General features: G+C 42.1%; 1 protein-coding gene across 1 annotated transcript in view; it reads right to left on the bottom strand.

Annotated features, from left to right (window-relative positions):
* Nucleotides 1-287: 287 nt before the first annotated feature.
* The window catches only part of HCN1 (hyperpolarization activated cyclic nucleotide gated potassium channel 1), a 478,812-nt gene continuing 452,124 nt past the window's right edge, over nt 288-26,975 (bottom strand). Inside the window, exon 9 of the mRNA XM_088469496.1 lies at nt 288-1,248. Coding sequence (XP_088325622.1) covers nt 446-1,248 — 803 coding nt within the window. The 3' untranslated portion in view covers nt 288-445. The remainder of the gene's footprint in view (nt 1,249-26,975) is intronic.

Below are 26,975 nucleotides of genomic sequence, written 5' to 3'. Positions count from 1 at the left end.
GAAAAATAACAATATTATAGTAAGCGTCATTTTCTGTGACACGAAAACTGACTAAAATTAGAAAATAAATTTTTATAAAAAAATTTGTAGTCTTTAAGATGAATGATAATTACCAGTTACTGTACATGTAAATGTGATTCCCTCCTCTTAATTTAGAAAATGAAGCAGAAATGATTTGGAAATGTGTACACAATGGGAAAAAAAGTTACAAAAAAAGATGTTTAATGTTTAAAATAAAGGAAGACACACATATGTATATGAATTTATATTCAAGGAAGTTTCAGTGCTAAACAGTTTATATATATTTTTTACATTCTTTATGTATGCTTGAGCCATCTAAAATATTTCTTCGTAATAGATATTAGGATTCTAAAGATTAAAAGAGTCTCTTTTTGGGATGTTTTCAGTTTATTACAGTGCTGTCAATATGTACAGGTAAGAGGCATCATAAATTTGAAGCATAACGTGGTTTGTCTGTGTCTGTGTCTGTGGTTGGTACTGTGGAGGAATCTTTACTGGGAGCTGGAGCCGATGTAGCTCCAGGTCTTGCAGGGGGTAGTGCTCCCGAGGACATCTGGCGAAACAGGGCAACCCGTGGAGGGACATTGCACCGATTTCCAGACTGACCACCTGTACCTTGAACATTGGATACAGGTTGTGGCAGGGAGGACAATGACTCCCCTACAGTTGGATGTGGCTTTGCCACTAGAGTAGAGATCTCATGGGGCAAAGAAGGCTGTGAAGCAGAAAGAGGCCTCACTTCTCTCGTTAGGTTGGAATTTGGTAGAGCTTGAGTGCTCTTGTGAACTTCATTGGTTGGCATTGCACCAGACACTGGCTGCTGCTGTTGCATTAATGAAAGTTGTGATGCAGTGGGGGAACTGTAATGAAATGTTCGGCATGCCAGTGGGCTCTGTACTGAAGGACTACAAACAGCCCCAGTAAAGGAGGAAGGTGAAAACATAGCAGCTTGCTGTGGTGTTTGTGGACTTGGTGACGGAGACTGTAGGTTTCCATGAGAAAGACTGTTTGCAGTATATACAGGTGGAGACTGGGTCCTGATTCTCAATGATGTACTGGTGCTAGAATTTAGAGCTGGCAGTTGCTGATAGCTAACTGAGGGAATCCCTTCTATCATCTCCCTGTCTTGTTTCACAATCTGCTTCAGTATCTCGCTCTCCTGGTTGTTGAATATTCCCGTGTTGAGATCCTTTTGAAACCTTTGCTGGAGAATGGAGTTCTTCTTCCCTGTTGGAAAACATTTTGTTTTTAGTATACATTAAAATAAAATCAAAACATGATTTAACAAAATAAAAATTAATGTAACAACATAAAAAAGTATCTATATACTGAAAGATAGAAAAAAAAATACTTGTATTGAGATGTCCCCCCAGACAATAAGAGACACATGAGGAAATAATGAGTGATATGGAAATTCGGCATAAAAACAAAAAACCTACCAACCTCTTTGCATTATTTGTTAAAAGTAATGACAAAAATTAGAGCTATGGAACAGATAACTGCATAGATAAATACGATGAGATAGATATAAGATAGATAGGTCTATAACTATGCTTTATTCAATGTCGATCCCAACTTTATTTATGCCCCACCAAATCATATCTATTGCCCCAGTTCTTAGTGAGTAAGAGCTGGGGCAGTGGATGAAGCTCAGGTCATACAGTATGGAATAAGATTGAGCATGATGTTATTCTTTGTCCAGAGAAGCCAACTCTCACATCATGGGACTTCCTTCACATCATGTTACCACCTATGCAGAACTCAGGGAGGTCGCCTAACAAATCTGAGATCCCTTGGAGAGACCTGTTTTCTCCTGCTTACTTAATTAAAGCAATATAGGGGTTTTGTAGGCATTGTGTTATTACACATTAGAATAGTAGAGGACAGTAACTGGTTCTACCAGTAAGGTGTGAATGGGAGGTTTTGAGGAGTCTAATGGACAGAGGGAATTAAAGGGATGAATAAGAATGGCTGAGATTTGATTTAGTACAAGTTGGAACAATCAGAGGGATATAATGAGAAATGGGGATCTATCTAATATAAGTAAATAAGTACAAGTTGGTTTTAGTCTAAGGGCATATTGTGTCTCTATTTTTTATTCATGTATTTTTAACTTACTACTACGACCAAGTGTAATCATGCGTCCTTGAAGAATATCAAGTCGCCTAACACTATGATATAGTAGATAAATAGATACATTTCAAAGTTTAAAAAGTATAGTTTATACGGATGATTTGAAGCACTACTAAAAAGTAATGAAGACTGGGGTCTGTGAATAACAAATCATGGGGTCTATTTACTAAGCAGTGTTAGGAGACAAAGTGAAGTGAGATAAGGTACCAGCCAATCAGCACCTAACAGGCATATAAGGGAACACCTGTGGATTTAATTTGTCTATTTTAGAAGTGGTTTTTAGTTGTTTTTTTTTGTCACCACCCAAAAAATAATATTTTTTGGGGGTGTCCAGATTTTTTATTTTTTTTTGCACATTTCGTTTTAAGGGGGCATTCCCAAGGGTGCAGGCTATTTTTTTCACGCCTGCACCCCTAAACCCCAGGTCTATACTTTTTTCACCTGCTAAAGGGAATTCTAAAATTATCCCTGGTTTTTTTTAAATGACTTTTCGCAGCATCTACGAAAAAAAAAAATGGGAATTTTTGGGAAATATGCCTGGGACCCCCCTAAAGATGTCCAGACATGGTGGATCACTATGGGTACCCCCATTTTTGCCTGCTGAAGGAAGTCGGGGTTTGTAATAGCCGTGACAGGTGCATTTTTGCAGCTATGAAGAAGTGGTGAAGAATAGCACTTAGAATTTTTTTGTGGGGAAAATAACTAGTCCTATCAAATTTAAATAACTAGTCCTATCAAATTTGGGGTACATGAAAATGGGGGTAAGCATATTTTTAAGTCCCTAAAGCCATTTTTAAAATTCTGCAAAAATGCACCTGCCGCTTGTCCCCGCAATGAATACATGGGGACCTGACCTTAAATTTATTTAGATAGTATGGCACTTTGTTCCCCTATTTATTTTTTTTAACCCCAAAATAAAACTTTTTTTTTTTGGGGTGTCCCGATTATTTTTAAACTTTTTTTGATGCAGTTTTCTTTTAAATGACACTCCCAGGGGTGCAGGCTATTTTTTGTAAGCCTGCACCCCTAAACCTCAATTCTACACTTTTTTCACCAGCAAGAAGCTGGTGAAAACTTATCCCCGTTTTTTTATCATTGACTTTTCACACCGGCGAAAAGTCAATGTAATTGAATACGGGGATAATTCAAATAGGCGAAAATGACGACTCAAATTGAATACGGCCATTTGTCTAACACTGCTTAGTAAATAGACCCCTCTAACAACTAAATATTGGTTATATATTTTTTTGTATTTTCTCAATATTTATCTTGTCCTAAAGGGGAGGAAAACATCAAACTGCGTCACAACATGTACTATAATATAGCCAGTTGAAGATGTCATGTCAGAATTGGGTGTGAGCATCCAATCCTACCCTAGTACACACACTTTCGCCATGTAAGTTACCTTATTGTCCAGTTCTTAGCTGTATCTTAATAAATGTTGTGACACAGTCAGAGGTTTTCCAATCCATTAAATATTTATTTAGCAAAAGAGCTGACAAATTAAAAAAAAAAGTGCAACTGTTAATAAATAATTTAATATCCAACAACTGCTTGCTCAGTAGTTTGGATTTTAATTGCAAATTGTTAATAGTACATAAATGAAACTGAAATAAAAATATGATTTTTTTGTTGTTGTGAATATATATCTGCATGACGTCCTTTTATTCAAGAAAACCTGATGTTGCACTCTACACTGTAGCACTATTTTTATTTAGTTTTTAATGAATCTCTGCAAAACATTAGGAATTTGCTTAATTTCAGTGATACTATTATAAAATTAAAAAAAAAATCAAAAAAAAAAATCAAAACCTTAGTCAATGTAATTGTTTTGGAGTTTCAGAGAAATTTCAATATGTTATTAATGTATTGTGCCTAAACACTTAAATGTATGTAATATTTACATGATGCATACACTGTTAATTTACTTTGCTTAGCACCTAGCTGTACAAGAGCATTAAAACTGAATATTTTTAAGGTCAAGTAATTTAAATTAAGAGATGACAGATTTAGTGTAAAGCTCACCATGAATTATCTTGATTTATTCGTAAAATTGGCAAATTTAATACAAATATTGAGCAAAAAGTGCCTTATCATCAATGATACTTTTTATAAATTGAGATAAAAATGAGCAGAACATGCATGATTTTCAGATCTGACAGAGGAAGCAGTCCTTATTTACAAGATGATTGTTGAGTATGGAATCTATGGTTAGCTGTCTTTAGCTAATCTCTTAGGGGTATATTTACTAAAGTTTGGGTTTTTAGAAGTGGAGATGTTGCTCATAGCAATCAGATTCTAGCTATTATCTTCTAGAACAGGGGTGGGCAATAAGCGGCCCTGCATCTGTTGTTTCACTACACATCCCAGCATGCCTTGCAACAGTTTTAGCATAGCCAAATAGCAAAACTATGGCAGGGCATGCTGAGATGTGTAGTTCTACAACATCTGGGGGCCGATTATTACCCACGTATTCGGTATGGTATGGTATGCGGCTGGCGGTTCAAATCACGGCAGCGGCAGCCCGACAGAGGAGGTAGTCCTAAAGGTAAGTATAAACTAACCTAATTTTACCCCCTAACCCTCCTTTAGGGTGCCTAACCCTAACCTCCCCCTGTGCCTAACCCTAATCCCCCCTCTAAGTGCCTAAACCTAACCCCCCCCTTCCCCACCGCCTAAACCTAAGTCCACCAGGGGGGTGCCTAACCCTAACCCCCCCCTTCCCCTAGCATGACTCTAACCTCCTGGGGGTGTGTGCATTCGATCATTCGATCGGGATGCCGGGCACCGGTCTCCCGGCGTCGGTAAAATGACAGGCGTCTAGATTTAGATGCCTGTCATTTAACCCTCGCCGGGATTAAGTAGTCTGGAAGCCAGCAGTCGGTATTACGTCCGCCGGCTTCCTGAACGTATACCATTACCCACCCCTATTCTAGAAGCTGCTACTTAAATGTTAAGTAGAATCTGAATAGTTGCTATTGGCAACATCTCCACTTCTAAAAACCCGCAATTTAGTAAATATACCCCTAATACTCTGCGTAATCCATATATGTTCAGGAAGCACACTGGAGAAATACGATGACATATGGAATGTTACTAGTAGAATACATGCCAACTTTGGCTGGGGGTTTTAGCCTAGAGATGACATACTGTAACTCAAAAAAATTGTCCAAAATGCTTTTCTTCAATAAACTGCCACTTAATTTTGTAGCTGGCTCATTAATATTGTTTCCAATATTAACACAAGCACTCATACTTTTACATGCATTTGAGTTTGTTGCATTAGTGTTGCTGTTTTCTCAATGCTTCTTGATACATTAATTGTCTTTAACACAGCTTAAAAGTACTGAGGCCAGGACACTGACCACCAATAACATCCCTAAACAGATTATAAATACTATAAAAAATGAATGTCAAACCTGACTATATTTAGCATGCGGTTTTGCTTGCATTTGTTTGTCAATGCAAATCAAATGCTGATGGGTATATAGTCTAAATATATTAATAATAAAATAATATCATTTGTAAACAGCAAAAATTATAATAAAAAAAGTATATACTAATTTAAAACTAAAAAAAATTGTCCTGACTCCAAGGCTTCAAAACTGAGTTACTGACCATCAGAGCAGGTTTAGACATAATAATATCAAACCAAAAAATGTTGTAAAAGCCATTATATTCATTTATTCTGTAGTAGATTTCAAGAAAAAAACAGCGTTATCAATATTTTTTATAATTTTATAATGTTTTATTTAGATATTTCATAAATATATTTATGAAATATTTAAATATTTATGTAGGAGTTATGTTTATCTAAAACTGTCTTTTTGAAAGATAAAGAAAACGCATTTATATTTTAATTGTTAGTGCACTCAAATTTTGTAGCATGCCAGCCAATGGCAAACAGCTAAGCTTGAGCATGCCATTGACTTTAGCCGGGCATCGCCATGCTTTCTGCTCATAATAATATTAAAACACTTACACACATTTTCATTTTGATTCTCTTTGCATCCTGTGTAGCGTAAGGTAAATATGTGAAGATTTGGCTATATCACACAAGTGAACAGATGCTGGATCAAATTAATTGATTGAATACACATGTAGCTGGATCAGTAATTATGTATTGTATAGACAGAGAGATAAATGCAGATAAATATATAGATATAAAGAGGCTGATACTTAAATAGTAGCAGTTTCCCACAAGGCACACATATTGGGCAGCTTTATTTTTATACTGGGCTTTAAAATTGAGCTATTACGCGCCAAACCTTACCTCTTCCCTTTCTGCCCTTGTCTTTGCCACCTACTTCACTACTAAATTCGAAGCCATCCGTAATGCTATCTCCTCCTCCTCAGCCTTCTACTCCACTACCAGAGATGATATATGAATACTGTTATCTTGATCTCACTTCACCACCTGTGCAACTCTGCTAGTGTTGGGCGTCTTTTTCTACGGAAAATGCTTCTTAGTTGCAGTCTGATGTTTGCGACTGAGTTTGTATACAAAGCACAATAAAACTTGGCGTGGCAAAAATCCGCGGATGCTGCATTTCGTACACAGATGCAGTCGCACACATATATACATGTGTCGTATATAATTTTAATCAGCACAGTCTCCTGGTGTGTCCTATTCACATCACGTTGCGACTAACACACATTTAGGCGCTAGCAGAGTCAGACAGGCTTGTTTGGTGTACTGTAACTGCAGCAATTTATGAGGACACATCTGTATGTGTAATGTAATTACTTCCCTTTAATATTAAAGATTCCTTAAGTTCTATAATCTTTCAATGTTAGATGATTTACAGCATTTTGTTCTATGATAACAACTAGATCCTGCTTAGGATCCATGTATACAATATTCACAATTTTATTTAGTATGAGTAGTGCAATGGTGTATTATAGTGCACACAATGTTTTAATTCTTTTAATAACCATATGCTGATCTCTATGATAGGTCGTATGACCAAAAAATCCTCAACAAGTTAAGCTTTTCTTGATTTTATCTATGTTCACCAATCACCTTTAGATGGTGGATACTTCATTTCACTTACAGTAGAGACACTCTACTTTCCTTCACAATTTAATTATTCATTATTGTGTCTCACCACCATATTTTATTGATTCAGAGCTGCCGCTCACATATAGGGGTCTATTTACTAAGCAGTGTTAGGAGAAGTGAAAAGTGATAAGGTGCCAGCCAATCAGCTCCTAACTGCCATCTCACAGGCTGTGTTTGAAAAATGGCAGTTGGGAGCTGATTGGCTGGCACCTTATCACTTTTCACTCTTCACTTCTCCTAACACTGCTTAGTAAATAGACCCCATAGAGTGAGAAGCAATTTTTTTTTTAATTAGGTTTATATTTATGTTACAGTGTACACTTCTGTCCCTTGTGGGAATTGAATACCTGTGCACTTTATTTTCTTTCATACACAACATGAGTATAAATATATATATATATATATATATTTATATATATATATATAACCATAAATTTGCACTCTCCATTAATCCGATTAGTCAATTTTTATTCATGATTGAACATCACCTTTTGGTTAACATACCAAAAGCATGGTATTTAAGATCTGATCGATGTTTCTGTTCTGATATGAACCTTTATCAAGACCTCAAATAGTGTTGGTAAAAATCAAAAAAATATATATAACACAAGATCTTGAATAGCACTGGAATAAACGTCCAATGCCTCATATTACAATATAACAGACATGAGGGTCCAATAATGAAGACCTTACACCTGGACCATTGTGTGGATCATCGGGTCTATCAATGACCATGTGTCCCGGAGGACGTTTATTCCAGTGCTATTCAAGATCTTGTGTTATATATTGTTTTGATTTTTACCAACACTATTTGAGGTCTTGATAAAGGTTCATGTCAGAACCGAAACGTCGACCGGATCTTAAATACCATGCTTTTGGTATGTTTAACCAATATGTGATATTGAATCAAGAGTAAAAATTGACTTTATACCTCCCAGGTAGATATACCTCAGACAGTTGGATATGCCTCATCCCAGGTTAATTCACCCCATAAAAAGTAAATGTGTCTCCTGAATACTTTTTAAATACTGTAGAGAAAAAGATATATACTAAAAAAACGGCGCAAAGTCTGTTTCTTACATACTTTTTAAAATACTATAATATTATTCATCTCTGGTTGAACATAATGTGCATTATGGAAGTTCAGTCGCTTTAAAATTTCTTTAATAAAATGAGCAGTGCAGATCTTTAAACGTGCAGGCGATTCAGACCCGGAGGCAACCCAGCGCACTTTCACAGCCGTCAGGGGAAGGGTATGCAAATTCCGCGATCGCACGGCCAGGCTTAAGAACGCCCTCTATGTCTTAGAGAGCGACGGCAGAGCGAACGCACGCCAGTCTAAAGACGCCCACCTTTCTTTCTTAACACACGTCATCTCCAGGAAGTGTATGATTAATCAGAACCATCGAGAACCCTACCCCACCGCAAGCACTGCGATCACTGCAGGCTGAAATACAACCAAGTGACGTGTACAATGACGCTTCCATGCTAATTATACACACCCATAAAACGCAGTTTTGACGCCCAGACACGCCTGCATTCGTAGCACTATTTCCCCGTTCACAAGCACCTTCGCCTGTTACCACCCACAAACGACACTGTCGCTCAAAGTAGCGTCCAGTCTGTGTACTACAAGCGCACAATTCCCGAGCACACTGAGTGACTCGCGCATGCGCATATTGACGCATACGAGCAACTATCGGCCATAGCGTGAGTTCGCGGCTTAGCGTCTGGGTCTGAATCAGGCCCATAGTGCTCTACGGGCATTTTGATAAAGTAACTGAAAATGTAACTACAAAGTGTTAATAAGAGCACAGTGTTAGAAGGCTACTATTAGTTGAAAAAGATGTCCACACTCTTAAAAAAAAATTAATAATAATATAATCCAATTTATAATAAGATGATTTGCATATATTTGTATTAATTTTTCTCCTTCCCTCTGGCTAAAAATACGATTTTAAATTCTCTACCACTGCAGCAGTTTTTACAGGCATTCATTTAATCGGTGGTTTCCTGTCACGTGTTGTTGTAATAAAGAGAATTCATACATGTCAGATGGAATTTCAACATCACAAGTATAGTAGATACGTAAGAAACAACTTTGATAAATAATTATTTTCCTACCAGACAGCAGCAGAAAAATTACCAATAATTTGCAATTCATCTTATTATCATTCATTCAAAAAAATATTTGGAGTTCCCTTTTCCATACAATATCAAACAAACAGACTAAGCAGTATACGATATTCTATAACTGCAATATGCAATACAGTATCAATTCATACTGCAATCATCTTACAGCATGTAAAAACAATCTGCATGCAAAGAGGAAGTACAGTAACATTCTTGACATTGTAATACAGTAGCATATAAAACAGACTTCATGAACCAGGTCTAAAATTGTTTCATACAGATATGTCCTCATACAACTAGCTTCAATACGCCATATGGCGAGAAATGCCTCGACGCGACTGAGCCGCTCCGAGAGGTGAAGCGTAGCATCTTTTTCTTTCAATTTTGCATCTTATTCACATGGCACAAACCCCACTCTCAGTGTATTGGCTGTCACTTTAACCACACAGGAATTCGTTTTAAACATGTACAAAGTCGCAGGTAAAGCACAGCGAAACTTGGCGTCAGAGAAATCTGCTGCATCGTAGCACTTCGCATACAGATTCAGGCCGATTGGCACACAGATGTACAAATGTTGAGCATCAAATTGATCAGTGCAATCTAGCAAAGTAGTTTTGTCACTTCCAGTTGATTTATTTGTGCGAATAAGATGCACATTTTGAGTGAAAAAGAGACTCGGCGTGGCCAAAGCTCCCAGGACCTGGTGCGACGAGAGAAGCTGTTCGACGCGACGGAAGCCACGATGTATGAGAACACATCTGTATGTAGTTCACTCACTGAAATAATAAAATAAGCACATCAAGAGTTGTAGCGTGAAGGTGGACAGGTGAAAACTGCAAAAAAAAAGTGACGCACCACAGGACAAAATGGAAAAAAGCAGTGGTAGTTTACCGGGTAAAAAGGCTCACAGGATTTCACCAATTTATAACGGGACCATATCTAGACACATACAACATCATGCTGTTGCACTGTATTCATGTACAGAAATCCTGGTTCTACCTACTGTGCATTCACCCTTTCAGAGAGAACACATGTGTGTGCAATTCTCTTCTACAGAGAACATTATAAACTAATAGGAAGCATAAAACTAATAGGAGAGTAAAGAGAGCGATTATGTAATAAAGCAATAATAAAATAAACTAATGCTTTGGGCTATTGCTGAGGAAGACAAAAACAAACCTGAATTTCTTTTCCAGGTCCTCTCTGAAGCCTGAATGTAAATTGCAATAAAAATAAAACATTATAAATATAAAATTTAATAATTTTTTTTTTTTTAAATCAGGAAGAGAGAATAGTTTTATTATCACTTCTGTATATAAAGTTTGTGGATGATTTTTTTTTTTACAGAATATAAGGAAAGAATAGGTGATATGATGGAAAAATTCCACACTTAAATTGCACACAAAAAAAAAATTGCCAAACGTATTTGCTCAATTTAGGATATTTGTAATGCGGATTTATTTCTTTTAGGCTTCTATAACTATTTCTCTTTTTTAAAATAAAATGTTCTGAATGGTGTAATGTGATGATGTGATGTATCCAGTCAAAATGTCTGGGTTATTTGCTCTTGCTTGTTTACATTTATTATCCATTTAAATTTCTATTAATATTATAAAACAGGTATTTGGTTTTCTTTTATGTAATCTACTTAGAGTTGAGGAAACATCTTAACAAATTTGCAATTTCTACCAACATTACTGTTTCGCAGCCATTGTAAAGCTCAGAGGGCCTGATTCAGAGCCGAGCACTCTGACCAGAGCGCTCGCTCTGAATCAGGGCCCTCCTCCATGAAAATGGAGCGGCCTCTTGGACGCTCGCATAGCTGTGGGTGAGCACCCACAGCTATAGCGAGCGTCCATGATGATGGTCGCGATGGTCAAGACCATCGCGACCATCGGGCTTGCGACGGAGATCCTGCGGTAGGGTCTCGCTGCCGCAAGCCCTGGAGTGATTTTGGCTCTATCAGAGCCAAAATCACTCCCACTGACATCACTAGTGATGTCAGTGGGGCCGACTTCAGACGGTAGGCGTTCCCATGGGAACGCCTCCGTCTGGCAGCCACGCCCCCGGCATGCCCACCAAAGGGGGCGTGCTGTCAATCAACATCGACAGCACGCCCCCTTTGGTGCGAGACCTGGAGCGACGGCTATCCCATCGCTAGCCGGGTCTCGCGCATGCGCACGACGGAGCTTCCTCCGTCGTGCGCATGCGCAGTAGCGCACCATCGACCCGCTTGCGAGCGTCCTGCGCTCGCGAGCGGGTCTGAATGACCCCCAAAGTTCATAAAAGTACAGAAGCACTGAAAAAGTTTAACAGGGAAATCTTTTTTTGACATGTAATTTTTGATTAAAATTCTTTTAAAATAATGTTTTTCTGGAAAAAATAACTTAAAGAAACGAAATAGTAAATTATATAAATATTATAAATCAACATTTTTAAAGCTTTGTATGTTTTTAAACAACTTGTGTTGGAAAACTGTAAAAAATAATGAATTGATTAGCTAAAGGGAGTACTATTGGCGCCGCATAATGTGAACCAAGCAGCAGGAAATTCACTCATCACTAAATCTACATAATAATACAAATTACTATCCGAAAAATATTATAATTTTAACAATATTTATTCTGTTCATGAAAAAAATCTGAGTTATGGTATAACATACCTCAGTTAACTCTTTTTCTTCGAGGTCCATAGGGTCCATACGATCTACCTTGGGGTATGTAGTTGGAGTGATCCATTGCACCAAACAGCTTACAGCTTTGAAGCTCCCAGCATGCACTGGTCCTCCTCCCTATATACCCCGCCCCCAGCCACAGGCATTCAGTTTGTAAACAAGCCTAACGGCAAGAGACGGAAGTGGAGAAGGAAGTACAATGTACCCAAAGAAACACTCTTAAAATACAAAGAGGGAAACAGTGATACAAAAAAGGAAAGAACAGATCCCAACTAAGGCCAGGTGTGTCAGGGTGGTCCCCTGTGGAAAAGAAAAAGAGTTAACTGAGGTATGTTATACCATAACTCTGATTTTCTTCTTCAGGATCCATAAGGTCCACAGGATCTACCTTGGGGACGTCCTAAAGCAGTTCCCTTAAGGGTGGGGACACTCCTGAGCAGAGGAGAATCCGCCACCCAAAGGAAGCATCCTGGGAGGCAAAAGTATCAAATGCATAGAATTTGATAAAGGTATGGACGGAAGACCAAGTGTCTGCCTTGCACAGCTGTTCAGCCGTGGTGCCATGTCTATCCGCCCATGATGGTCCCACAGACAAAGTAGAATGTGCTGTCACCTTGTTCAGGACAGGGATATCAGCCTGTGTATAGACCTGAGAAATAGTCACCTTTAGAAAGGTAATATGAAAATGGGATACCACCTTTGGAAGGTAACCCTCTCTAGTACGAAGAACCGCTCTATTTTGATGAAAAAACAAATATGGAGAGCGATATGACAGTGCCGCCAAATCAGAAACTTTGCAAGCTGAGGAAATAGCAAGAAGAAAGAAAGTCTTCGCTGTCAACCATCTAAAGTCTACCTAATCCAAGGGCTTATAAGGAGAAGCTTGCGGTGCCCTGAGAACCAAAGATAAATCCCATGGTGCCACCAGAGGGACAAATGGAGGTTGCAGACGGAAAACCCCCTGCAAAAATGTTCTAACATCTGGCAGGGGAGCAATTCTGCGCAGGAACCATACTGACAATGCAGAAACCTGAACTCTCAGGGTAGCCAAATGAAGACCTAAGTCAAAACCCGCCTGAAGAAAAGCAAGCACTTGCGAGACCCTGGAAACTTTAGGGTCATATTTTCTGTGGGAACACCAAAGAAAAAATGAATGCCAAATCCTGTGATAGATGCGGGCCAAAGCAGGCTTCCTTGCACTAAGCATCGTCTGGATTACAGAAATAGAGAAACCTTTGGCCTTTAAGACAGAAGACTCAAGAGCCATGCCGTCAAAACCAGCCGAGGTAAATCCGGATATAGGGAGGGACCCTGCACTAGTAAATCTGGTCGTAGAGAGAGTGGAAGTGGACAGTCTATGGATAGACATATCAGATCGGTGAACCAATGTCTTCTGGGCCAGGAAGGAGCAATCAGTATTATCCTGCCGCCCTCCTGCTTGAACTTTCTGATGACTATTGGGAGGAGGGAGATTGGCGTTAACAGGTATACCAACCTGAAGTTCCATCTCACCGCCAGAGCGCCCCCGAAGGTGGCTGAGGGGTCACTTGTTCTAGGACCGTACCTGGGGACCTTGTGGTTGTGACGTGATGCCATGAGGCAGTGGCGTATCTATAAAAATGGGTGCAGTGTGTGTGGGGCACCCTGCACCCATATTATTTTAAACATACCTGTCCGTGGTCCCGTGGTGGGCGTCGCGGCCATTTTTCCGGTGCTCTGCGCAAGTGCAGTACACTCCGGGCACACTCTAGTGCCCAGAGTCCACTGCGCATGCACAGAATGCCGGAAAATGGCCATCGCGGCCATTTTTCTGGCATTCTGCGCATGCGCAGTAGACTCCGGGTACACTCTAGTGCCCGGAGTCTACTAAGGCTCCGGTGGCCTGCCAGCCACGTCAGTCGACTGCTGGCCACCGGGGAGAGAGGAGGGGGCCCCACACGGGGAGTTCACATGGGCCCCCTCCTCTCTTGTGACTCCCCTGCCATGAGGTCTACGTTTGGTAGTCCCAAACTGTCCACCAGGAGTTGGAAAACATCCGGATGAAGAGCCCATTCTCCGGCGTGTATGTCCTGACGACTTGGGAAGTCCGCTTCCCAGTTGAGGACTCCTGGGATGAATATTGCTGAGATTGCTGGAAGATAGCATTCTGCACACTGCAAAATGTTTGCTACTTCCCTCATAGCTGCCGGGCTTTGTGTACCCACTTGGTGATAGATATAGGCCACCGCAGTTGCGTTGTCGGACTGAATCTGGACAGGCCTGCCCTGAAGTAGGTCCTGTGCCACAATGAGCACTCTATGCACTGCACGAAGCTCCAAAACATTTATCTGTAGGTGACTTTACTGATCTGTCCATCTTCCCTGAAAGGTGTGATGACCTGTCACCGCTCCTCAACTTTGCAGACTTGCATCCGTGGTGACCCTTGTCTAAATGAGTTGTCTGCAGCCACCAAGCGAGGGAGAGCTGAACCTCTAGCGAGATGCGGATCATCTGAGGCTTTATCCGAAGATACTGACCATCCCAATGAGACAGAAGCCATTGCTGCAGGGACCTGGAGTGGAACTGGGAAAAGCCACCATGTCGAATGTGTACACCATGGAGCCCAGCACCTGTATTGCCATGTGAACTGATACTTCCTGCTTGCAAAGAGACTGTGCACCTGAGATTGAAGTGCTGCAATCTTGTCCTCTGCGGGAAGAATCCTCTGTCCCAGAGCATCCAGCAGCGCCCCTGAGTGTACCATTTGCTGAGTTGGAGAAAGAGAAGTATTTTTCTAATTGATTATCCAGCCGTGCTCTTGTAGGCAGACAATAGTCATCTGGGGATGATATTGTAACACCTCCTGAGATTGTGCCAATATCAGGAGGTTGTCCAAATATGGCAGTATCCTGACTCCGTCATGACTTCCATTATCTTGCTAAATGCCTGAGGGGCTGTGGCCAACACGAAGGGTAGAGCCTGAAATTGGTAATGTTGCTGATCTACTGCCATTCTCAGAAATCCTTGGTGAGATCGTGCAATAGGAACATGCAGATAAGCATCCTGTATGTCCAGGGAGACCATGAAATCTCCAGGCTCCATTGCCAGCACAATTGGGTTTCCATACAGAATTTGGGCACATGGATGAATCTGTTGAGATACTTCAGATTCAGGATAGGGCAATGTGACCCATTTGGTTTCTGAATCAAAAACAAATTTGAATAATACCCTTTACCTGTTGCGTCACAGAAATGGGGATTATGACTCCAGACCTCAGGACGGCCCCGGAAGGCCAAAGACTTGACCGGGTCTACTGGCAGGGTTATACCGACAAACCTCTGAGGAGGATGCCTCAGGAACGTGATGGCATAACCATGAGAGACCACCTCTCGAACCCAGACATCTGTAGTCGTCTGATGCCAGGCATGAGAAAACTGTAGAAGTTGGCCTCCCACCCTGAGATCTTCCAGTGGGAGGTCTGCCCCATCAGGCAGTGGGCTTATCATCCGGCTTGGAAGCAGGACGCCTGGTTGACCAGGATTTCCTGGTCTGCAGTTTCTTGTGAGAATTATCCCATCTAGAGGAAGACTGTCCCTTTGCCCTACCCTGTGGGCGAAAGGACCGAGCTGACGACTGCCTATATTTAGGGGTAGTTGTAGATGGCAACCCCACAAATTTAGATGTCGCCAGAGAAGGTACTATGTCATCCAGCTATGGTCCAAACAGTACCTTCCCAACAAAAGGCAAAGACTCCTGGGCCTTCCAGGTCTTTAGTCAAAGGGTTCTTCGAGCCGCAACCGAAGTTGCCGATACCCTTGAAGCTATAATACTGTACCTGCATCAATGACTGCTTCCCCCATATACATAGCTGCTTCTTGCATCTGCCTGAGATGAGACAGCTATTCTCTGGTAGCATTCGGCATGCTATCCTCCAGAGCCTTCGTCCATTCTTCCATAGCTTTGGCTACCCAGGCTACAGCCATAGCTGGTCTGGTAATAGCTCCAGATAATGAAAACACTGATTTTAAATAGTTATCAAGTTTTTTATCTGTAACCCCTTTCAATGAGGATGCTGCAGGAATGGGTAATGTAGAGCTCTTCATCAATCTAGTTACATGAGCATCTACTGATGGGGGAACTTCCCATCTGGTACATTCACCAAATGCAAATGGGTATCGAGAGGTTAAAGTCCTAGTAACATGAAAATGCTTACTTGGAGAACACCATGCTTCAGACATGAGATTCGTCAGTTGTTCAGACTGAGGAAAATAATATTTAGCCACCTTCTGATGCCTAAAGACCGGAGTGAGATTTCGGCGGAATCTCCTCTTCCTCTATACTGAGGACAGATCTAACCGCTCTCACCAGAGAGGGGACATCCACAGAGGATTGATGGTCTTCTTCCACTGAGCAAGACCCCGAACTGAGTATCATAGTGTGATGAGGAGGTTGAGTCAGAATCCTGAGGCAATGTCTGAAGAGAACCTCTCTTATGCCCCTGCTTTACTGTTCATGGTCTATTCACCTGCACCACTTGCTGAGGGCCTGTAGACTGCAGCATACCAAACCAATAGGGATTCATGGGGGACATATACATAGAAGGATACAAATGCTGTAGGTATCCCATAGCAGAAGGCAATATCGTGGCAGGAGCACGCAACACTGTGGCCCTGTCCACCATATGCAACAACACCTGAGACCAAGAGGCCACCCAGGGTGGTTCTTGTGCCGGTGCACAAGATAGAAACGGGGCTGTTTACAACACACACTACACAACCCATCTTGCACAAAATCCTGCTCAGACAGGCCTGCAAAACAGGATTTACATGATTTTAGCACAGGAGGCTCATCCTTCTCTCCTTTACCTTTAGACATAACAATGTGTAACAGGTATAAGGTAGAGTATAAATACAATGTGACTTTAAATGAAAACTCCACACCCTTCAGAGGGATGAGGAGAAACACAGTGATAGACATATCTGACAGTTTTGAAAACAGAAAGGCAGCACAAACATAGCAGCTAGCATCACAGTCACATACAATGCATAATATATTCAAATGCTAATGCAAATGGCCTCTGAATCAACTGACCAGCCCGTCAGGGGTATTGGTAGGATATAGAGTTCTATATATCCGACCCAAGAGAGAGGTATACAGGGAGACAGACCTAACCTCTGAGACCAACAACTTTCAGCAGCGCACCCAAGGTGGACTGTGAGCGTCTCACACACAAGGTGATCAGAAGTAGCAAACCAGACGCCGGAAGTTGCGTCTGGGTTGTGGGGAGGAGTGGCCGGGGGAGCACCTATCTCCCCTACGCTGCGATTTTGACGGCACGGGTACGCTGGCCTCACAGTAATAGATGCTCCTAGTGTGCTCTAGTGTGTCTACTACCCGTCCCTGGCGACAGACGATATGGCCCCGGCCGCCTTAGTGAGCACACGTTAAATAGGACCTTCACCCGCAGCTGCCTCTGATGCGTCTCCTACACCGGAGGCCTGGACTGCTCCGCGCATGATTCCCCACATGAGGAATCATCTTACCTGCCATCTCCGTGAATCCAATAGCAGTCCAGACCCCAGCGATGCCGCTAGCTAAGCCACGCTGAGGTACGCCGAAATCCCCAGGGCATATAGCGGTACTGGTGTTTCGGCATTGGCGGAGGTAGAAGGAGTCGTAGTATATGCGTCGTATTCAGCGCCTAAAACTGCTAACTCAGAAGTTAAAAAAACTAAGGTAAATCAAAAAAGGAAAAAACCTGGTACTGCCTAGGCAGTCCCGCTGTTAAAACGGTGCATCTAGATACTTGCCGCGCACCAAACAAAAAACTGAATGCCTGTGGCTGGGGGCAGGGTATATAGGGAGGAAGACCAGTGCATGCTGGGAGCTTCAAAGCTGTAAGCTGTTTGGTGCAATTGAACACTCCATCTACATTCCCCAAGGCAGATCCTGTGGACCCTATGGACCCTGAAAAAGAAAAGACATTGCAGCGTGTTAACCTGCTTTTCCCATCAGCGCTAAATTATTACTCTCTCACAGGTCAAGTGTATTCTTCTTGAGTTACAGCAATAAATTGTATCTCTGTCTTCCTTCTCTTAATTCTAATTTGTCAGAGCTAAAATCTGGACAAACAGATTATTATATGCCATTGTCAAAAAGCAGGTTTTTTGTTCAAATAAATAATTAATATTACTACACTTTTGATATTTTTATTCATATGGACATTATGTATTATTTCTATTTATTTTCTGCTGGTTTCATTACAATGTTCCATTCTGAAAGAGCATAGGTTAGTGAAGAATTCATTACATACAGTATCATACAATGTGCAAGCCAAAAAATACAAATGAAAAAGAACTCCACCCAGAAGTTTTATGATGGAATGTCCCCTCAACTAACAGAAACATCCCGATCTGGTGCTGGAACCTCGCCAAATGCATATGTAAGGTACTCAAATCTAGTAGAAGAATTGACCTTTGTGTACGTTGTTAATAGTTAAGCTGGCCACACACTAGACCAACTTTCATCCAACCAGCCAACTAGTTGATTGGTTGGAATGAAAATCTGGTAAGGAATGAAAATGACAATCAGCAATTTGCTCTCAAACGGCGGAAAATGGACAAAAACTGTTGTTTGAACAAATGGTTTAGGTCAAACATTTAACAAACTGGTCTGATGACCATTTTCATCTGTTTTCTGGCATTTAGGAGCAAATTGCTGATCATCAGTTACTCCCATACCTTACCAGATTTTCATTCCAACCAATCAACAAGTTGGCTGGTTGGATGTAAGTTGGTCTAGTGTGTGGCCAGCTTTAGTATCTAATGAATGGGTTGGGGGGGGCACTGCACACTGGGCACTGGAGGTGAATGTTTTTACACTGTACTTTTAACATTGGGTGGAGTTCTTATTCTTGAAATATCTGCAATGGCTAAGTGATATGTAAATCACGCACAAATACAATAGTTTCATTCTAAAATTTGTCCCAACCATTCCTGTGATATAAAATGTACCTAATACATAAGGAGTGGTGATGCGCTGAGTTTATGCAAAGCTGCAGCAATTGAAGGTAGCAGGAAAGTGGGATCCAGTCAATCCCCATCATCAAATAAATACAACTGCTACAACTGCCATATATTACTATTGTCCATTTCCTGGAGATGTAGAATAGTACAGTGCTGGCCATATAAAGTATCACAAGACGGACCACACCTATCAGCTACACATAGGGAGGTACAATAGATGTGCTTTTTTAAACACAGGTCAATCAGCTCTGTATTTATTATAAAGAATAAGGAACCATATTATACAGTAATTGGTTTCACCTGAATTCATCTTAGGTATTATGTTACCATATTAATATATTACTGTTTGTAGGATGCATTTGCTAATGTGAAATATTTTACAGATGTGTCCTTTTACACCGTGGCTTCAGTCGCTGCAAATAGCCCCTCGCCAGGTCCAGGATGTCTCAGTCGCAACAAGAATCTTTCGGACTCAAAATGTGCTTCTTATTTGGATAAATAAAACAACTGGGAGCGACAAAACTACTTTGCTAGAATACACTGATCAATTTGATGTACGACATTTCTACATCTGTGAGCGACATAGTCCCGTATTCAATTAGAGAGCGAAAAGCCGCGATCGGCGAAAAGTTTTCGATTATGCGCGGTTTTCGCCTGTTTCGGAAGTATCGCCCTATTCAATTCCAGGACGTTTTCGCCTAGGCGAAAACTCCATAGGCAAAAACAGGCGAAAAAGTTTCTCCACCAAAAGGCAGGGGAAAAGAAGTGCAAAATCCCTATTTTTGAGTAAAAAAAAGTTGGGACATGGTTCAGAACCCTTTGGGCACCCCCCTGACTAGTTAGGCAAAAAAGAAAAACAAAATGTATAAAAAAGCCATGACAATTTTGGGGTGAAAATACAAAAAGTGTTTGAAAATTGGGTAAAGTACTGGGTGAGGTATTTGGGGTGCTGTATGGATGGGACAGATTTTTTGGGGATTGCAGGAGGCTGCAGCAGGTGTATTTTTTATCAGTTTTTAATTCTGCACTTTACAAACCCCAAAATATACTAGTATCCATTTACATGTACAACCAGTTTAACTACAGCAATTATTTTTCATAAAAGACTATAGGATAATTTTATAGGATAAGAGGATAATTTTTCCACACTTATACAAATATGCATAAAACAGATCTTGGACTCAAAATAAGGTCCCTAATTACTGTTATTATGGCTAATAATACACTTCTATACTGATTCCCCAGGTGAGTTTGGCTTTATTGGGGGTACAGACTGATTTCCTCTTAAAAAATTGATCTTTTCGCCAGTTCCACTATTCGCTTAATTTGCCCATATGCGTTTTCGCCTGTTTTACAATTGAATAGGGCGAAAAGCGGGTGCACGCTTTGAGAAAGCAGGCGAAAATGTTGCCTCAAAACACACAAATGAGGCGAAAACATTGCGCTTTTCGCCGATCTCGGCTTTTCGTGGCTAATTGAATCCGCCCGAGTCTGAATCTGTATACGAAGCGCCAAGGTGCAGCGACCGCGGCTGTTTCTTACTCCAATTCCGTTGTGTTGACTCTATGACTATGTATGTGTGTCAAACCAATTCCTGTGCAGTTAATGTCACAGACCAGAGTCTCTAGTATACTATGAGCGGCTTTTTGTTGATTCTGCGATGAGTATAAGATGCAAAATTTGAAGAAAAGTACGGCACACTACTCCTCTTGGAGCATTGCAGTCACACCGGCCGTCTCGCGCTGTACGGCATATAGACGCTAGGTGTATGAGGGCACATCTGTAATTCAGAAACCAGTCAGTCTGTTTCCTGGCTAACCAAGTGATTACACAATAAACAATCACATGTGTTGCAATTTAAACACAGACAAATGTTCAGACTTCAGTAATGCTGTACATGAATTCATACATTCTGCAATCATTCCTATATCTCAGACTAGATATATGCCCAATTGTGGTGAAATTTCATATGAACTTATTCAAGCTATACAACATGTGTGTTGTGTTCTGATTTTGTTCAATTATTCCATAGAATGCCATTTCCTAGCGTATTTTAAATTTGCGTATAGTCTATGAATTGGGCTGGGATAAGGTTGGTCAATTGCATTCTGCTGTGTGATGTGGTTCTGCTCTGCTGTGTGATGTGGATCTGCTCTGCTGTGTGATGTAGTTCTTCTCTGCTGTGTGATGTGGTTCTCTTTGCTGTGTGATGTGGTTTCGCTCTGCTGTGTGATGTGGTTCTGCTCTCCTGTGTGACGTGGTTCTGCTCTGCTGTGTGATGTGGTATTGCTCTGCTGTGTGATGCGGTACTGCTCTGCTGTGTGATGCAGTTCTGCTCCGCTGTGTGATGTGGTTCTGCTCTGCTGTGTGATGTGGTTCTGCTCTGCTGTGTGATGTGGTTCTGCCCTGCTATGTGATGTGGTATTGCTCTGCTGTGTGATGCGGTACTGCTCTGCTGTGTGATGCAGTTCTGCTCTGCTGTGTGATGTGGTTCTGCTCTGCTGTGTGATGCGGTTCTGCTCTGCTGTGTGATATGGTTCTGCTCTGCTGTGTGATGTGGTATTCTCTGAAAATATTTGGCCGGTGGTTCAAATCCTGACAGCGGAAGCCCGGCAGTGAAGATCCCGACAGGTGAGTATTTTTTCTATTTACTAACCTAACCTCCTCCCCTCTAACCCTTCCTTAGGGGTGCCTAACCATAACCCCCCCCCCAAGTGCCTAAGCTTAACCCCCTCTAAGTGCCTAAACCTAACCCCCCTACCCTGCAGCCTAACCCTAAGTCTCCCGGGGGGGTGCCTAACCCTAACCTCCCCCCAGAGGTGCCTAACCCCAACCCCCCCTTCCCCTAGCCTAACCGTAACAACCCGGGGCGGTGCCTTACCCTAAATCCCCCCCCGGGAGCCCTTAACCTAAACCTGCGGCTGTCTACGCCCGGCTTACCTTCGATCGAGAGAATAGTGTAAAACGCAGCAGAGAGAACCACATCACACAGCAGAGCAGAACCACATCACACAGCAGAGAGAACCACATCACACAGCAGAGCAGAACCACATCACACAGCAGAGAGAACCACATCACACAGCAGAGCAGAACCACATCACACAGCAGAGAACGGCATGCAGTCGGGATTTTGACGCCTGTCAGTAGACTCTTGCCGGGATTAGACAGTCGGGATGCCAACAGTCAGCATTTAGACCGTCGGCATCCCGACTGCATGCCGTTCTCTGCTGTGTGATGTGGTTCTGCTCTGCTGTGTGATGTGGTTCCGCTCTGCTGTGTGATGTGGTTCTGCTCTGCTGTGTGATGTGGTTCTTTCTGATGTGTGATGTGGTTCTGCTCTGTGTGAGATGTGGTTCCGCTCTGCTGTGTGATGTGGTTCTCTCTGCTGCGTTTGACACTGCTCTCTCTTCTCATACAAATACCACAATCACTAGGTTTTCAGTACACAGCCCTATCCTGGTTCTCATCCTACCTATCTAATCGCTCTTTCAGTGTTTGAATCTCTGAATCCACCTCCTCTTCGCTACCTCTATCAGCTGGAGTACTGCAAAGCTCAGTCTTAGGTACTTTTCTCAATCTATATCTCATCTCTTGGAAAACTTATCAGCTCTTACAGATTTCAGTACTATCTGTATATGGATGATACTCATATCTGCATATCCTGCCCAGATTTGACACCAAATGTATCGGTCCACATTACTGACTGTCTCTCTGTCATTTCATCTTGGATGTCATCTCACCACCTCAAACTTAACATTTCGAAAACAAAATTAATAATATTTCTACCGACCAATAGTAGTTATCAACCTGATATCACTATCATTGTTGATAACTCCACAATCGAACCCACCCCATAAATTTGCTGCGTAGGTGTCATCCTACATTCAATACGTCTCCAAATCATGTTACATACATCTAAAAAACACATATACAGAATATGACCATATTTTATACAAGACACTGCAAAAACTCTAATTCATGCACCCATTATCTCCCGCATTGATTATTGCAATAGTCACCTTACTGGTCTTCCCCAAAACAGCCTCTCACCACTAATCCATTCATCATGCAACTGCAAGGCTGATCTTCCTCGCTAAATGTTAATTGTCTGCTGGCTGCTCTGCTCTGTCAGTCCCTCTATCGGTTACCTGTATTCTACCGACTTCAATATAAAATACTCCTACTTACACATAAGGCTATTAACCAATCTACACCAACATATGTCTCTGACTTATCTCAAAATATCTCCAACCCCAAACTCTCGGCTCTGCACAAGATCTGTGTCTCTCATTCACACAAATGACAGTACTTGCTGCCATTCACGGTAACAGGACTTTTTTAGAGCAGCACCCACTCTGTGGATTGCCCTTCTACATTCAAAAAGACTTTCCTCTAGTATCCAAACCTTCAAGCATTCTCTGAAAACTAATCTCTTCAAACAAGCTTATTAAATTCCAGAACCACCCACATAACCTTCATAACCTATACAACTAGAGATGAGCGGTTCGGATTCTGTGGAATCCGAACCGCTCCGAACACAGGGGATCCGAGTCCACCCGAATGCTGTTCGGGTGTTCCCCGCCTAACCCGGATCTCCGTTCGGGGCCGAACGGCGCCCGCTTGATGTCGGATTCTCACTAGAGAATCTGACATCAAGGCTCCTCGAGTGTAGGGCAGACCGCTGTGATAGCGGTCTGCCCTACACAGAACAAACACACAGCCGCCAGCGGCAGCTGTGTGTTTGTTACCGCATCCAATGAGAGTCACACAGACTCTCAAGGGCTGCTGCAGAGAGGGAGCCGGCTGGAGCTCACTCAGGAGCTCCGTCTTCCGGCTCCCTCCTCGTCGCGTGGATGCAGAGCGGATGGCGCGGGAGCGGGGATCCAGGTAAGTTTTTTATTTTTTTATGTGTGTAAGGGCCAGGGGCGCTACTGGGGGGCACAGCTACTGTGGGGCATACTACTGGGGGGGTCTGCTACTTGGGGGGGCATACTACTGGGGGACCATTCTACTGGAGGGCCTGCTACTGGGGGGGCCATACTACTGGGGGGGGCATACTACTGGGGGGGCATACTACTGTGGGCATTGTGTGAAAGGGGCACTACTGTGGGCAGTGTGTAAAAGGGGCACTACTGTGTGTCGTAACATAAATAAGAGACACTACTTTATGGTGTAATGTGAATCAGGGGCACTATGTGCGGTGTAATGTGAATAAGATTGTGCACTGTGACTCCTAGGGCCGCAGCCCACTTTGTAAACAAGTACTGTGATTCTGCTGGCCGTACCCCACTGGGTGGGTGCACTACTTTTCATTTCTGCCACTGCTGTGTGGCAATGTGTCATAGATGTGCTTTATACTGTGGTGTCTGTGCCGCTGCTTTGTCGCTTAGTAACCAGTCAGCTCACTGCAACCTTTGGCAAATAATGTTGAAAACAATATTATAAGCTGTGTGGTGGTCTAAATTGAATGGAAATTAATGTTATTGAGGTTAATAATACTCTAGGAAGAAAAAAAAGACCAATTTATGTGATTTTAGCTTTTTTTGTCAATTTTTGTAAACAAATCCAAATCCAAATCCAAAGCCAGTCACCGCAGTTTGGCAAATCCAAATCCAAAGCCGGACAACAAAGTAGAACCAAATCCAAATCCATTTCCGGCAAAAATGGTCCGGCACACATCCCTATATACAACCCAATTGCATCCCCTCTATACAGTCCATACATAACTTCACAGATTTTCTCTTTCTTCACTTTTACATCCTCTGTGTGACTGGGTCATACAGCCCACCAAGAACCTCTGCAATCTGGCTAAAACCGTTATGCAATAGGTAGCACCTATCCTTGTACATCAATGCCTATTTCCTTACAGATTGTGAGATTACGAGCAGGGCCCTCTTACCTTTATGTCTGTCTGTTCCTACCCAGTCTTGTTCTATTACTGTTTGTTCTCAATTGTGAAGAGTAACGGAATATGCTGCACTATATAAATAGCCGTTAATATAATTCATAATAATAATAATAATAATAGAGCTGGGAATTCTTAAAATTCCACCAATAAATTGGGGAAAGTTTAATGGGCAAATATAAAATGACGTTAATTTATATCTATAATTTATATTTCTCTTCACCAAATAGAAAAATAAAGCTAAATTATGTATTAATTGCTGTTTGACACATTTAGCTACCAGTGATTTTATCCCAATATATCGAAAAAACCTACTCATATATACAGTTTTTATTAATATTGGTTTAAATAGACTTAAGATCGGTTCACACAATGCAATGTGTGACCCAGCAATGCTGCAATGCAATGCAATGACACATCGTGTGCGCTGTACACACTGCACGGTCAGGTGTACGACGTTGGAATGTGTACATGCCGCACGTAACGTCACTGTGTCAATCATCGCATCGTCCCATCTGCAGTGCAGAATAGATGGGATTATGCAATGAACGACCGTTGTGAATGGCGGATCAGGTGTACACACTACACAATGTGTATGACGTATCGTATCAATATAAAAATATTGCACCTCATTCAGAGTCGATCGCTTGCTGCAAGCGATCGCTCTGAATGAGGGCGGCCACTTACTTTTTTAAGTGCCGCCTTCTGGTCGATCGCTAGGCTGTGGGTTACCACCCACAGCTCTAGCGACCGACCAGGGTGATGGTCTTCACCATCATGACCATCAGGGCTTATGACCAGACCCTAAGGTTGGGTCGGAGCACTCGTAAGCCCCAGGGAACTTCCTGTTCTGTTTGAGTAGGAAGTTCCCCACTGACATCATCAATGATGTCAGTGGCGCCGCCCCCAAACGGCAAGCGTTCCGACTGGAACACCTCCGTTTGGCCAGACACGCCCCCGGCCCACCCAGCAAACGGGGCGAGCTGTCACTCAACATCGACAGCTCCCCCCGTCTGCTACGAGACCCCTAGCGACGGTGCGCTCGTTGCTAGCCGGGTCTCACGCATGCGCACGACGGAGCCGGCACCGTCGTGCGCATGCTCTGTGGGGACCATCGACCCGGTTGCGAGCGCAACGGCGCTTGCGACCGGGTCTGAGTGAGACCCATAGTGTGTACCCAGTTTAAGATTATCCCAATTACCTACTGTATAGTGAGAGCAGGGTACCAGGCTAATGGAAATAAATATTGAACCCTCTTATCATCCCGTCACCAGTAACTGTTATGTTGATAAAGAGGCGTGAAAACGTTTTTGCCCCTTCCCGATTTCTTTTATTTTTCCATATTTGTCACACTTTTTTGTTTCAGATCCTCAAACAAAATTGAATGTGAGACAAAGAATAACCCAAGTAGACACAAATACAGTTGCTAACTTATCATTTGATTTATTGAAGGAAACAAAGTTATCCAATACCTACATGACCCATGTATAAAATTAATTACCCCTCCCCCAAAACTTAACAACTGGTTGTGCCAACTTTAGCAGCAACAATGCAACCAAATGCGTCTGATAACTGGAGATCAGCCTTTATCATGACTGTGGAGGAATGTTGGCTTATTCTTCTTTGCAGAATTGCTTCAATTCGGCCACATTAGAGTGTTTTCGAGCATGAACGGCCCATTTAAGGTGCTGACACAGCATCTCAATTGGATTCAAGTCAGTGCTTTGACTAGGCCACCCCAAAACTTTAATTGTATTTATTGTGAGCCATTCAGAGGTGGACCTGCTCTTGTCCTTCAGATCGTTGTCTTGCTGCATAATCCAATTACACATTGCATTTGAGCTTGATGACCGGACATGCTCCATCAGAATTTTCTGGTAGAGCGCAGAATTCATTATTCCGTCAACTATGGGAAGTCGCCCAGATGCTGCAGCAGCAAATCATACCCACAGGATCACACTACCACCCCCATGTCTAACTGTTGCTATGATGTTCATTTTGTGGGATGCTGTGTTAGCTTTACGCCAGATGTAAAAGGACACG

Source organism: Taudactylus pleione, unplaced genomic scaffold (assembly GCF_031769625.1).
Source record: "Taudactylus pleione unplaced genomic scaffold, aTauple2 ptg000092l, whole genome shotgun sequence".
Classification (NCBI taxonomy): Eukaryota; Metazoa; Chordata; class Amphibia; order Anura; family Myobatrachidae; genus Taudactylus; species Taudactylus pleione.
Note: the sequence above shows the minus strand (reverse complement) of the source record. Positions and strands in the feature narration are given on the sequence as shown.